The sequence below is a fragment of the Harpia harpyja genome, chromosome 17 (genome assembly GCF_026419915.1).
Source record: "Harpia harpyja isolate bHarHar1 chromosome 17, bHarHar1 primary haplotype, whole genome shotgun sequence".
NCBI lineage: Eukaryota > Metazoa > Chordata > Aves > Accipitriformes > Accipitridae > Harpia > Harpia harpyja.
The window spans coordinates 29,266,943-29,281,791 of NC_068956.1; the positions used below are offsets into that span (position 1 = coordinate 29,266,943).

The 14,849-nt window shown below is 42.7% G+C and overlaps 2 protein-coding genes across 2 annotated transcripts in view; one reads left to right on the forward strand and one right to left on the reverse strand.

Moving 5' to 3' along the window:
* The first annotated feature begins 5 nt into the window (after nt 1–5).
* Nucleotides 6–13,552, forward strand: EXOSC8 (exosome component 8). The gene is made up of 11 exons (XM_052812760.1): nt 6–64; nt 1,999–2,035; nt 4,282–4,345; nt 6,698–6,771; nt 7,320–7,365; nt 8,422–8,527; nt 8,615–8,660; nt 8,916–9,012; nt 10,071–10,191; nt 12,837–12,943; nt 13,340–13,552. Exons 1-11 carry the CDS (start codon nt 48–50, stop codon nt 13,453–13,455), a joined length of 831 nt encoding a protein of 276 aa, XP_052668720.1. The 5' UTR covers nt 6–47; the 3' UTR covers nt 13,456–13,552.
* SUPT20H (SPT20 homolog, SAGA complex component) overlaps nt 13,481–14,849 on the reverse strand; it is a 36,789-nt gene continuing 35,420 nt past the window's right edge. Inside the window, 1 exon segment of the mRNA XM_052812755.1 lies at nt 13,481–14,007. Coding sequence (XP_052668715.1) covers nt 13,867–14,007 — 141 coding nt within the window. The 3' untranslated portion in view covers nt 13,481–13,866.

Genomic DNA, 14,849 nt, shown 5'->3' on the forward strand with positions numbered 1-14,849 from the left:
GGCGGGGCGGGAGGCGGCGGCACATCCGGGACGGCAGCGGCGCCGCCATGGCGACGGCTTTCAAGTAAGCGGAGGGCCTGCCGGCCCTTGAGCCCCCGCTCGCTCCTCGTCCCACTGTGGCGGGCGTTCCCGGCCGCTCCCCCCACGGGGCCTTTTCCCCGCCGCCGCGGCGGCGTGCGGTCGGAGGGGAGAGGGCCCCAGCGCGGTGTCGTTTTCGTGACGGCGCTGCTTCCCGCGGTGCGCGCCGGCTGAGGTAACGCCGGTCGCGGGCGGGTGGCGGGGACCGTCCCGCGGAGCTTCTCCCCAGCACAGGCCGCCCCGGGGCCGTGGCGTTGGGCCGCGGGGGCTCCGGCTCCGGCCTCGGGGTATCGCGGCAGGGGAAGGAGGTGGGCGGGCGAAGGGGCGTCCGGCGGGGTGCTGAGGGGGGCCGGAGCCCCGAGATGGAGGAGGGAGGGCGGCCGGGCGAGCCGGGTTTGTTCAGTCTGACGAAGTCACGGCGAAGCGCAGAGAGCGGTGAGGCCTTCGGCTGCCTCATGGCGTGCGGAGAAGGCGGAGGAGGGTGACCGCGGGCGCGGGTGGAAACGCGATTCCGGATCGGTACCGGCGAGGGGACGGGTGGGAGGTCGGTCATGGGGAGGGGTGGTCAGCCGGGGAGGCTGCGGTGCCTCCGCCCGCACAGACAGCCGGTGCGGGGGGACGAGGCCCTGAGCGACGGATCCACCCGGTGGGGACCTGGTCTGGGCGAGGGATTGGGCCCGACGCTCCCCAGAGATCCGGCCGGCCGGGACCGTGCGGGGCTCCTGCGGCACTAGACGTGGAGGAGGGCGGCCTTCTCCCTCCAGGGACAGAGGTACAGGCAGGACGAGTTTAGTGAAGCGTTACAAGGAGCTTAAAACTGGGGAATTCAGTGGCTTCCCGTTTGTAGCTGCTCCTTTTACAATCACAGAAGGGTTTGGGTTGGAAGGGACCTTAAAGATCACCTAGTTCCAACCTCCTGCCATGGGCAGGGACACCTTCCACTAGACCAGGTTGCTCAAAGCCCCATCCAACCTGGCCTTGAACACTGCCGGGGATGGGGCAGCCACAGCTTCTCTGGGCTACCTGTTCCAGTCTCCTTGCTTCTTCCAGGTTTAGGGCTTAAATGTGGGAAACAAGGTTTAGCAAGTGCTCTTGCATGAATTGGAAGAGAACAGGCCATGTGTTGGGGTTAAAAAACAGTAGTACAGGACCAACGTATGGGGAACCAACAGGGGTTAATTGATGCTTGCCATCGTGAGTTGCGGTACCTCTCTATGTTAGTTTGCATTTAGAAAACTTGCCTTTTCCAGTTATCCTTTTTTTTCAGAAGTGCTTACTTTTAACAAAATTGAGAAGGCTTTGTTCAAATGTCAATGACGCTTTTATGAGTGTTTTTTACTTTAACGTTCTGTGCTTAAAATACTAATACACAAATGCTGTTAGTAATATATAATTAATAATAAGCGTTAATTATTTCTCAGCTGAAGCACTGCATGAAGCATATTTCTTGATTTTGTAATTTCTTAAAGATTCTAAGAAAAACTAACATTTCAAGACTGTAAAATTGTTTTAAACCATTTTGTACATCTGAATACAGTCCCTAAACTAACAAATATTTCAGATGCTCTAATAAAATTACCCATGCTGCATTTCTTCAGAAAGATTCTACACCCTTGTCTCAATAAACATTCCTTTTGAATTAAAACAAGTAGTCAAGGTTGTTGAGGTGAAAGCTAGTAGTTTGTGTTTGGTGTATGTGCAGGCAGGTTCCTTGTAAGAAAGAAGCATTTTGGAAGTGGATATAGGAAAACATCTTTTTGTTAGATCAGTTTTGAGTTTCCTCATCTTCCTGTAACCATTTTGCTGGTCATCTTGATTGTCAAATTATTTGTTCTTGTAGGTTCAGGCTTGCTTATCTTTTTCGGTTTCTCTTCCTTACTTGGGAGCTTGCATGTGAACTTCTCTTTCTGTTTGTTTTAGAACGGTGGAACCATTGGAGTATTACAGAAGATTTTTGGTGAGTAAAACACAATATGCATGTATAAATTGCTTGTAATCAAATTTTTTCTTGCTTGCTTCTGCTTTTCTAATTTGTCTGTATGAAAATCTGAAACTAGAAGGGAAAAAACACCTCACTGAGCAGGGGAAAAAATGGTCATGCTCTTCAGAACATGTTTTTCCATCTGTCTGTGGCATTGATGCTGCAGCGGGTTGTGTCCCTGTTCAACTTGATGGATAAATGCTTCTGTTGGCCTCGAAAGGAATGCTAGTTAAGTTTGACCAAGATGGTGATGCAGGTTTGTCTAGTACAAAATTGTCAGACCAGGCTCTTAGATGCTACTAAAAATGACTAACAGAATATTGCTGCTAACCATGCTTACCGTAACTGTGAAGGAAAACCGCTGACTTTTTGGTATATTAAATTAGCCTATCCATTACTAAAGTAGTATTGACTTAGAAATGGGTCCAGTGTTACTGCAGTCAGTTTTGGTTCTTGTAATTGAACCAAAAGTCTTTGCTTTTGAGAAGCTTGAAATTGTGATGACTAATAATTCAGATCTAACGTGATGGTGAATTGGTGCAATTTCTAACTTAAGGTTCTGGTCTTGTACAGCCTCTGACTGACAGTATTTGAACATTGGGGTTTTTATTTGGGGGGGGGCGGTATTTGTTTTGTTTTGTTTTTTTCTCTAGTTCACTCTAACATTAATTTTAAGGGGGGGGGAATTGCCTACAAAATTAAACAGTGCAGACAGGTAGAAGCTCTTATTTTAAAGTATCGTTGAGTATTCATTCTTGGATGATATTCTGAATCTAGCCTGTAGTACTTACCCTTGAGACAATCAATCTATCGTTATATTTATTTTCTAAATAAATTATAATAAATTTATTTTTTTTTCTTGCGGGCCTACAACCACAAACTGCATATGAGTTTATGAAAAACTCACTAGAATGTGGTCAAGTTTTCCCTACGTGATGGGTTAACCCTGGCTGGACGCCGGGTGCCCACCAGAGCCGTTCTATCACTCCCCTTCCTTCTCAGCTGGACAGGGGAGAGAAAATATAACAAAGAGCTTGTGGGTTGAGATAAGGACAGGAGAGATCACTCACCAATTACCATCACGGGCAAAACAGACTCAGCTTGGGGAAAATTAACTCGATTTATTACAAATCAACCGGAGTAGGGTAATGAGAAATAAAACCAAATCTAAGAACACCTTCCCTCCACCCCTCCCTTCTTCCCGGGCACAACTTCACTCCCGGATTCTCTACCAACCCCCCAGCGGCACAGGGGGACGGGGCTGGGGTTTACGGTCAGTTCATCACACGTTATTTTCTGCCGCTTCATCCTCCTCAGGGGGAGGACTCATCACACTCTTCCCCTGCTCCAGCGTGGGGTCCCACCCACGGGAGACAGTCCTCCACGAACTTCTCCAACGTGGGTCCTTCCCACGGGCTGCAGTTCTTCACGAACTGCTCCAGCATGGGTCCTTTCCACGGTGTGCAGTCCTTCAGGAGCACACTGCTCCAGCGTGGGTCCCCCACGGGGTCACAAGTCCTGCCAGAAAACCTGCTCCGTGGGCTCCTCTCTCCACAGATCCGCAGGTCCTGCCAGGAGCCTGCTCCAGCGCGGGGTTCCCACGGGGTCACAGCCTCCTTCGGGAACCCACCTGCTCCGGCGTGGGGTCCTCCCCGGGCTGCAGGTGGAGATCTGCTCCACCGTGGTCCTCCCTGGGCTGCAGGGGGACAGCCTGCCTCACCATGGTCTTCCCCACGGGCTGCAGGGGAATCTCTGCTCCGGCGCCTGGAGCATCTCCTCCCCCTCCTTCTTCACTGACCTTGGTGTCCGCAGGGTTGTTTCTCTTACATGTTCTCACTCCTCTCTCCGGCTGCCGAATACCGCCGTCCCAACTTTTTTTCTTTCTTAAAAATGTTACCACAGAGGCGTTACCACTATCGCTGATTGGCTCGGCCTTGGCCGGCGGCGGGTCCGTCTTAGAGCCGGCTGGTATGGGCTCTCTCGAACACAGGGGAAGCTTCCAGCAGCTTCTTACAGAAGCCACCCCTGTAATCCCCCCCGCCGCTACCAAAACCTTGCCACACAAAACCAATACACCCTAGCATTTTTGTAACTGCATATTTCTGCTAAAAAGAGAATACTATTTTATGTGAACTTGTATAGCATAAATATTGGTGTGTTATGTAATGAAAAATGTTTTCTGATTTGAACTTTGTAATTTTTTTTTTTTTTTTTTTTTTTAGAAAGAGAACTGTCGACCTGATGGAAGGGAGTTAGGTGAATTCCGAGCAACCACTGTCAACATAGGCAAGTGCTTATTTGGAATAATAATAATGGGGAAGGTATTATTAGTCTCAGATTATAGTAGTTAGTGACACTAATGACTTGCTAATCAGTTTTCTTGGTGCTTGCATTCTGAAACAAGAAAGAGGAGGAATTTTTATTTATGGTTTCGAAAAGCATTAAAGAGAATGCATGGTACAGTAATATATTTGAGCATTGTTACTCAGTTCTGCTCCTGGGTTGATATGCACAGCACAATTTAGGTGGTCGTGGAAGCTTGTCTCTTTCTAAGATCAGCAGCATATGTTATAGATGCTGAAGGCAGTGTCTAGGCATATACTGATGTCCTGGTTTCAGCTGGGATTGAGTTAATTGTCTTCCTAGTAGCTGGTATAGTGTTACATTTTGGGTTCAGTATGGGAAGAATGTTGATAACACACTGATGTTTTCAGTTGTTGCTAAGTAGTGTTTAGACTAAGTCAAGGATTTTTCAGCTTCTTGTGCCCAGCCAGCGAGAAAGCTGGAGGGGCACAAGGAGTTGGGAGGGGACACAGCCAGGACAGCTGACCCAAACTGGCCAAAGGGGTATTCCATGTGACGTCATGCCCAGTATATAAACTGTGGATTGGTGCTCGGGAATTAACTGGGCATCGGTCGGCGAGTGGTGAGCAGTTGTGCTGCGCATTGCTTATTTGTATATTCCAATTCTTTTATTATTATTATCATTGTCATTTTATTATTGTTACTATTATCATTATTAGTTTCTTCCTTTCTGTCCTATTAAACTGTTCTTACCTCAACCCGTGAGTTTCACCATTTTACTTCCGATTCACTCCCCCGTCCCGCCGAGTGGGGAGGGAGTGAGCGAGTGGCTGCGTGGTGCTTGGTTGCTGGCTGGGATTAAACCATGACAACTGACCAGTGCAAAATTGATGCCCTAGCATCTAGAAAGAGGTGGTGACTCCTTGCTTCTGTTTTATTCTAAGCTTGATGAGCCATTGTCTCAAGCAGAGGCAAGATGCCTCTTATGCAGTGAGCAGCAGCACCTTACCTGCCTTTCTTACACCTCATAATTTCTGAAAGTAAAATACAGGTTAGCGTACCACCATGGAATAGTTGCTGATTATCGCTCAAACTCAACACTGCAGGCCTCTTCCATTTTATAACGCTGCCTTCCATGAGGTCTTGCTGTAAGTCAGCCAGAAGGTGGGCTTACAGTAACCATCTATGGTTTCTGGTTTAAAAAAGTACACCAGGGATCAAAACTGGGTCCAGTCCTTCTCAACATCTTCATTAATGATCTGGATGATGGGGCAGAGTGTCCCCTCTGTAAGGTTACAGATGGCACCAAACTGGGAGGAGTGGCTGATATGCCAGAGGGTCATGCTGCCATCCAGAGGGACCTCAGAAACGAGGAGAAATGGGCCAACAGGAACCTCATGAAGTTGAACAAGAAGCACAAAGTCCTGCACCTGGGGAGGAACAACCCCATGAACTGATATATGCTGGAGGCTGCCCAGCTGGAATGCAGCCTGGTAGAGAGGGACCTGGGCATCCTGGTGGACACAAGGTTGAACATGAGCCAGAGAAGTGCCCCTGCTGCAAAGAAGGCCAATGTTATCCTGGGCTGCATTAGGCAAAGTATTGCCAGCAAGTCAAGAAGGCTGATCCTTCTCCTTTATTCAACACTGGTAAGGTCACACCTGGAGTGCTGGGTCCAGTTCTGGGCTTCCCAGTACAAGAGAGAAGTGGACATACTGGAGGGACTCCAACAAAGGGCCATGAAGATGATGAAGGGACTGGATCGCCTCTCCTGTGAGGAAGGGCTGAGAGAGCTGGGACTGTTCAGCCTGGAGAAGACAAGGCTGAGGGGGGATCTTATCAATGTATGTAAATACCTCAAGGGAGGGTGTAAAGAAGATGGAGCCAGGCTCTATTTGGTGGTTCCTGGTGACAGGACACGAGGCAACGGGCTCAAACTGAAACACAGGAGGTTTCCTCTGCACATCAGGAAACACTTTTTCCCTGTGAGGGTGACCAAGCGCTGGAACAGGTTTCCCAGAGACATTGTGGAGTCTCCATTCTTGGGAGATACTCAAAAGCCATTTGGATACAGTCCTGGGCAACTGGCTTTAGGCGGCCCTGCTTGAGCAGGGAGATCAGATAAGCTGCCTTCCAGCCTGAACTGTTCTGTGTGGTTCTGTCTGATTGACTGTTTAACAGAGAGATTCTGTTCCCACCCTGGATTCACTGAAACTTTGCTAGCTTGTGTTTAGTATAAAATGATGGAAAATAAACAGTTTTTGAAGGTGGATGTTACTTAAGGCCCTTTGAATGGAAAAACAGATTTTATTGAACAGCACTTTCTCTCTTCAGGTTCAATTACAACTGCAGATGGTTCTGCCCTGGTGAAGTTAGGAAATACTACAGTGATTTGTGGAATTAAAGCGGTATGGTTGGTTTTTATTTTAACTTAGCTGTTAGCTGAACTTGTGCATTCGTGTTTAGAATGAATCTCCTGCAGAGTTACAATAATATGCCAGACACAATTACAGTCTTTCACCTGAGTTACTTTCAGATGTGAAAGTTAATATATACTTTGTCTAATCCTGCCTGTGTAGTCTGAGAACATGTATTTTTGTGGTGTGTATTGTGTATGGGGAAAGATACATACAAAAATAAAGTCTTTGTTATTTCTAGGTAAAAGCTGTATAATTGAAGAGTTACTGAATATTGATCAATAAGTGCATTGGTAATTAGTTGGCTGGACTATTAAGTGCCTTGTAGCCTCAGCTTGAATGCTGGCCTGCCATAGAACAATTCATGTCCCTGTATTGTGTTTTCCCATAGGAAAAATACAGACAGGGAGCAATTAAAAATGGCTTTTGTAAATCTCATTGTAATGATAACTGGGAAGAAAATGACCATTCGTAGATAGAATAGCTGGAAAGTCTTTTGGTACAAAATTCAGCTCTTCATTTTTGTCTTTTTTCTCTAGGAACTTGCTGCACCCGCAGCAGATTCTGCTAACAAAGGATATATTGGTAAGCTTTTCCGTACGGATCTTACTCCGATCTTGTATTGCTTCAGCTGAAAGGCTGTAATGATGGGACAGATTGAGTGTGTGGTGAAGACTTCTTAAAAGAATGACTTTGGGTAAAATCGTATCACTTTCCTTCAAATCAGTTTCCAAATTGACATATAGGAAGTGGTGCTTCAGAAATTTCAGAATGCCCCCTGCTCTGCTTGTGAGTTTTCCATGTAAAGCTACCTTCTTATTGCTGATTCCAGGCCAGGCTGAAAACAAGCCTGCAGCAGGGGGAAGTACGTATGTTAAGAGGGGGAAGGTAGTTCATCTATAAAAGGTTGTGGCATGCAAGGTTGTGCAAAGGCACATTAACTTTTGTCTTGAAGTCCCAGTAGGCAAAAAATTTAACTCTTAAAAACAGTGAAATCAACCCCGTTTATTTCTCGGAGAACTGTAGAAGTCTCAGGGGTACATCCTTGCTCCAGTTTGGAGTTTCTTTTGAAATAAAAGAATTCCGTGGAACTGAGAGCTTAGACTAAATCCCCCTTTTATAAGGCATCTCCAAAGTATGTTGTTTTCAGTGAACTTGATTATGCTTAGAGTTTTTTCACAAATGTTTATGCATGTTTTTGCTTCAAGTCTAAAGCATCAGGTTTTTAATGGTTGATGAAAAGCAGATAGCATACCAGTAAAGTCAGGCAGTGGGATGAAAACACTGTTGTTTCTTGATCTACTTAAGAATGCTTAACACTTAAAGAAGAGTTTGGGATGTGGGGGGCGGTTCATGATATTCATAGCAGGATTACAAACAGAAAATGGTAGTTAGGAGTACGTGCTTCTCCATGGAATATATAGTTCCTGAGTACAGAGTACTACAAGTTCTTTAATACAAACTCATGCGTAACTTTATATTTGAGGGGAGAAGTAGGAAGGCTTGGTTGTAAAATTCTTGTCTTGCCTCTCATTTGAGGTACATAAAATGATATTAAGACTGTGTATTGTCTTATTTCTACTTTTGATATCCCATTGCCTGCTTTCTTTAGTTTTATGACTAATGATTCTTGCTACCTAGTTCCAAACGTAGAACTGCCATCCCTCTGTTCAACGAGGTTTCGCTCTGGACCACCTGGTGAAGAGGCTCAAGCAGCAAGCCAGTTCATTGCAGATGTGATTGAAAAGTAAGAATCATCTTAATGCATTTAAAACACAGACAGCGCTGCAAGACAGTTTTCTATTTCCTGGTTTACTCTCTCATTTTATTTTAGTTCACAGATAATAGCGAAAGAAGATCTGTGTGTTGCACACGGCAAGGTAAGTTGTATCTCAAACCGAAGATGTACATACTAACAAGATCACAGTGTTGAGACGTTAAAGAAGGTATTTGGGGCTATACGTTGTTTTGTTGTTGTTCTTGCTTTTTAGTCTTCATAGCTTAGTTTACATCTGAAATGTAAAAATCGTATGATAGAAATAAGTATCTTTGTTCATGTGCCGAGCGTTTTCTTAGATATTGCGCCATTTGCTTACCTGCTGAAATATCTCACACGTGCAAACCTTTTCTGATAGCTTGCTTGGGTGTTATACTGTGATATCATATGTCTGGACTACGATGGAAACATTTTGGATGCCAGTGCCTTTGCTTTGTTAGCAGCATTAAAAAATGGTAAGTCTTCTCTAGAGCAAGAGACACGCTCTGATTAGTGTTGCTTGGAGAAATACGTTAGTTTTGAATTATAATGAATAGGTAGCTGGTTCACAATTCCCTAAGACTGCTTTTTTCCTGTCATTTGAATGCTGAATTACTAAAATGCAAATATGAAGTGGCAATGATGGTATGGATGCCATAGATGTGTAACACCTGGGGAGTGAGATCTTTTTGTATGCATATTACTGCTCTCTTATAAGACTAATAGCTCTTCTGCCATGTGTTCTTCTGTGACAGAGATCTGAACCTTTCGGCAGTGGTTGTAAATGACTTCAATGCCTAGATCAGGGTCTTACCTTGTTAATGTATTTTGCGTAGGCAGAATAAGTTGTTGGGGGGCTTTGCGTATTTGTCACAAGAGAATATTCCTAGCTTAATGCATTATAGTTTGAAAAAACTGTTTTCATGCATGCAAGATACGGATTGATTATTCACAGGTGTGTGGGTTATAAATGCACATAGGAGGTGGTAAGGGAAGCTTACAGCAAGGCCTGCTTTTCTAACTGTGAATTGCTTGCCTTTGAATTCCTATAGGTACTTTGCTCTTGATTTTCCTGTCTCCAACACTGTATGGGTTGTCAGAGCAAGAGTTATCTGAAGATCAGGTTGCACTGTTTCTGTGGATATATAAAATTCATGAGATGAGACCATATTCCTGTTTTTTGTATGTCCAGTAGGCTTTTGGTGGAAAAAATACTTTTTGTTAAATATGACTCTAAAGTATCGTAGTTGTATGGCATTTTGGAAGCAGAAAACGGTTCTGTGTAAGGAAGAATGTTACCTTGAGGAGAAAAATTAAATACTTCCTTGGACGGGTAGTTCTAAGCTAAATACTTTCCTCAAATTCAAGAATGTTTTTGTACAGAACACCAGTAATACAGCCAAAACTCTCTTCTGATTGATTTTCAGTGGCTTGAAAGATCAGCTTAAGTATTTCAGTAGTCTTGGACACCTCTAGGCCTACTAAAAGCTGCAATGTATAATATTATATCATTGTAATTTTTTCATCTCTTCAGTACAATTGCCATCAGTTACTATAAATGAAGAAACTGGTTTATCAGAAGTTAATTTAAAACAGAAGAATCCTTTGATTATCAGAAAGCATCCGGTTGCCACGTCATTTGCTATATTTGATGAGTAAGTTCGTTATCTGTTTCGTACTTATGAAAACAACTGTGTCTGTAAAAGAGGTGGAGGACAGAGGATGCTACCAGTGATGTTTCTGCGCCTCCTGTGCACTGCTGCTAGGGAAGAGCACGCAGTCTCAGGCAGTGCTGCTGCACTCGATCTTAAACCCGTGGCCTCTCTTCTGGAACTGACCTGTAGTTCCGTGGTATGAATGAGCATGCAGAACAAAGCAAAGTCTGTCCAACTTCTTCCTGTGACTTAAAGCAGAACTGGTTCCCAACCTAAAAAATATGCTTGAAAGTATGGGAATAGGTATTGTTTTATGCTTTTGCAGCATCTTTGAGACAAAAGAATGTTACCAATGCAATTAATGCTTCAGAAGCCTAGGTAAATAAGAGATAGAAAAGATGGTAATTTTTGAGTAGCTTATACCAAGCATTTAGTCAACAGAGGAAGAAAGAAGTAATGGTCTAGTTAGTTAGAACAACAGAACCTCTGGATAACTGAAAACATAATTACCCAAGCTGAAGTATAACCAGCACTCTGAAGTGATGTTCATGAAGGTAAAGAATCTGATTATGAGAACTCAGAATAATCACATCTGATAACTTGACTCCTCACCTGAAATTGTTTACTGGCTCTTCATTAGTCCAAGCACGTTAAGTATGTGTTCTGCTGCTGTTAGTAAGAAATGCTGTTATTTATGGTGGTATCCATTTGAAAAGTAGAAAATGACAAATAAGATGCTGCTTGCTGTGCCATGAATCTGATTTAAGATTTAGGTGTATTTAGAGACATCAGGGGTTTATGGCACATTAATCTGTATTTGCAGAGATGATTAATAGGTCCCTTCATTCAAACATGAGATGGGGTGGGGGAACACTAAACTCAAATGTTGACCAAGTGATTACCAAAATGAATCAAAGCAGAAAGTTATCAGTACTTTAGAGTGCTTCTGTTAATTGCTTTAATACCAGTTCTTGTGGGTCTGAAGTTTGATGTAGACTGAGAGGGTTTGGACAGCACGGTGGTTAGACAGTTGTCAGTAGGATATTATTTGCACACAAATCACCCATACTTACCAATAGACAAAAAAATTGCCTTTGGAAGAGAGCTTTCGGTCTGTTGGGCTTTTTTCCCTTCGCTGAAACCAACTGTTGCATCAAACAAGTTACTTGTCTCCCTTTAGTTCCTAAAACTAAATATGGAGGGTGTGTGTGTGCCTGTGTTGTGTGGTTTGGGTTTTGTTTTTTTTTGTAGTTCTGGTTTATTAGTTTTTTTACAGCTGTTGACACAGCCCTCTAAATAATATGCTTTAAGTGGCTTCCAGAGACATTTTTCTTCTGCGCAAGAGCCCTCCTTGAATAAATAAAACTTCTGGGTTGCTGGGTAGTGTAGCCATGGGTGAGGAACAGTGGTGCAGAGCACTGTGCAGCTCCTCAGCTGGCTCCCATGGAGCCAACCTGTACATAAATAAGTCTGATACATCGAACGCTCCATGTGGTGTCATGCAAAGGGCTGATGCTGCACAGTGGATGTGGGTAGAATTAATAAAGCAGTATTTTTGAGTAGTGTAGCTAAGGACTTAAGTTTTCATTATGCGTTTGCTATTAAATGGCAATCTGAAACTATTGGTGAAGCTTTAAATTACCTGGAAAACCTTCAATTATGTATTGTACGAGTTCAAATTGAAAAAGCCTGTTACCCTTCCATCTATTTTATATCGGCTCCTATAGCCTTGCTACTGACTTCCCCCTCAACTTGTCATAAACATCACTTAGCATAGGTGTACTCCAGCTGCTAAATTGAGTTTGATGACATCAATACTAAATTTTAGTTTACCAGTGTAAACTGAGGCTTCATGAAAGCTTCAGCTGAAGTCTTTCCTGTCATGATACCTGCACTTTAGCTAAATGTTCATAATGGTAGTGATTTTTTAATTATATTATTTTTTAAAGAAACTAAAGCTGAACAGTGGTTTAAGTTGAAGTTTTTCTTGTTGTGCAAAGTTGGCTTGTAGTTTAGATCCTTTTTTTTTTCCATTGGTTTGCTCTAACTTACTAAATGGTTCAAAAATAACACTATTTAATCTCTTTTAATGATGTGCATCATGTGATGTATGACAGCTTATTTTGGCTGCCTTAAGGAACCCAGTAAATCCATCTTTGAACGACTCCCAGTCTGAGTGGTGTTAGTGAGTTCTCTGACAAGAACCTGAGAACTCCTTTGGTTAATTTACCATTGGAAATGAGTTTTGCCTTGAGGTCTGGTAGAGATTAGCACAGCCTACACCTAAAAACAATGCTGGTGTCTTTGTGTAACTACCAAATAAGTGACTGCATACTGCAAATAGCAGTTTAATGGCGTTTTCCTGCAATGCACGGGTGTCAAATCTATGAAACTTGGGCATAAAGCTGTATTTTCAACAGCTAGTGTTTTAACAGACATATGCACTTGAATATGTGGAATCTCCCCCAGTCTTTTTTTCTTTTTTTAAATTGGTGCATTTTGGTAAGAAGACGGATAAGCCTGAGCACTAAATCCACCTGCAACTATTTTGTAAGGCTACAATATGAGTAAGTTATGTGTATTTTGCAGTAATGTTAATGGAGCAATGTATACTAATATGTCTGTGTATGTTTTTCTTTCACAAGCACATTACTCATTGTTGATCCAACTGCTGAAGAAGAAGACTTAGCAACTGGAACAGTAACTATTGTAACTGACGATGAAGGCAGACTATGTTCTGTCCATAAACCAGGTACTTCCATGTTTATTACACAGGAACCTATAGAGATGATAATCTTTTCTTAACCTTCTTTGTAAAATGTGGGTGCTTTGTGGTAACAGACCGTCTGCTTGAGTACTTATTAAATTACTTGCTCTTGAAATTAATTTTCAAAAATGTGGCATGACTGAAGTGCAAAAAGAAGTCCCAGCTTGACCTACATACAGCAAAGGATGGATTTTCAGCACCTCTCCTCTGCTTCTGTTTTCTTTGCCTGAGGCTGGAGTTGGGGAAGCTGTATGCTCCCCAGGTGAAAGTTGTTGGTCATAAGAATTGCTACATTACTTAATGCTCTCATTTGGAAAACACATTTAGAGATACATAACTGAAGTCTAAGTAGAAAATCAAATTGTTCCTTTTAATTTTTAGGTGGAAGTCCTCTTACAGGAGCCAAGCTTCAGGACTGTATCACCAGAGCAGTTACAAGACACAAAGAAGTAAAGAAGCTGATAGACAAAGTAATAAAAAGTATAAAGCCCAAGTGAACAAAAGGAGAGATCTTTTAAAAAATGGATTTGTAAAAATTGTATTTGTTACAGTGTTCACAAACCTTTTATACTAAATAAACAAATACCAGTACTACATTTACAAAGCTCATTTTTTCTAAAATGTTTTTCACCCTTATACTATGTACAATGCTGCTGAGTGGTAAAAAATACAAGATAAAACATTCTGTTAAAAAAATTTAACTTAAGGAAACCAGACCCTAGCTGCTTTACAGACGAAATCTCTAAGTTCTGTAGGGTTGGCTTCCAGAACCAGTTCATTTATTTCAGTGTAATGTCAAAGGTTCATTTTCCCCACCAGTAATATAAAACACTGATTTGATGTTAAGCTTTCTCCTTTTTAATCTGAAAAAAAAAAAATCAATTTTGTGGGTTGGTGGGAAGCAAGTCTCAGGAGTTTGGAGGGGCTGGTGTGCCTCTTTTTCTTTTACTTTTTGAGTGGCTGCCTGAATGCTGTTGATGACGCAGGTGAGCTGCTTGTGCTGCTGCTGCTGCCGCCATAGCCATTTGATGCTGCAAGAATCGCAACTGCTGCCATGAAGAAGGGGGAGAAAAAGCTTGTTAGTGTTGACTATAAAGCTATGTTTCATGTCAGGAAGAATGAGAGGAAGGGGATAGGGGGGGATAAAAAGAAAAAAAAAATGAGGAGGCACCAGGCTGACAAAAGGAACACACCATGTACTGGGGCAGTGAGTACAGTCAAGCAGCACCAGTGGCACAGAAGCCTGCTGAGGGCACATGGAACACTTTACACATGTACTTGGACAGCTTTGTTTCTTTGCCCTTTCTCTCCGTTGCAGTAACTGCAGTAACTCAGCAACTTCAGTGAATGTTTGGGTTTCACAGTACATTTTTAACATAATACCTTCTCAGTGCGTGCATTGTACGTATTTTCTGTATGTATCACAAAGAAGAGACTGTGTGCTAAAAAAAATATTAAAATATTTTCATAAAGCATCTGAATGACAGAATGCTAAAGGAATGCTTTGCCAGAGCTGTTGCTTCCATGTACTGACTGTAGCAGTGCTACACTTGAACTTGCAGGTGCTTAGATTCAGGCTATTTTGAAATCTCTTGGCACCTGGCAGAGCTTATTCAGATACGTGCCACAAGCACTCCTTGAATGTGAGCAAATCAGGAAGGTGGATGGCTTAAGTGAACAAAAATAAATTCAGTGCTCCAAGCTGAGAACCACAGATTTTAAATCTTTCATGATATAGTTTGCCAAATTCATGGTTTTTTCATTTGTGAGACCATAAAGATATTAGTTTAAAAAAACAACAAAACAAAAAAAGTCAAAAGGGGCAAGATTTTTGGTTTTGGAGCTGAGAATTGTATTTTTAATTTTTTTTTTTTTTTTTTTTTTTTAAACA

Coding starts and splice junctions, on each gene's coding strand:
- EXOSC8 (XM_052812760.1), top strand. Junction 7,366..8,421: donor TGCTAACAAAGGATATATTG/GTAAGCTTTTCC, acceptor CTTGCTACCTAG/TTCCAAACGTAGAACTGCCA. Junction 8,661..8,915: donor TGTGTGTTGCACACGGCAAG/GTAAGTTGTATC, acceptor CTTTTCTGATAG/CTTGCTTGGGTGTTATACTG.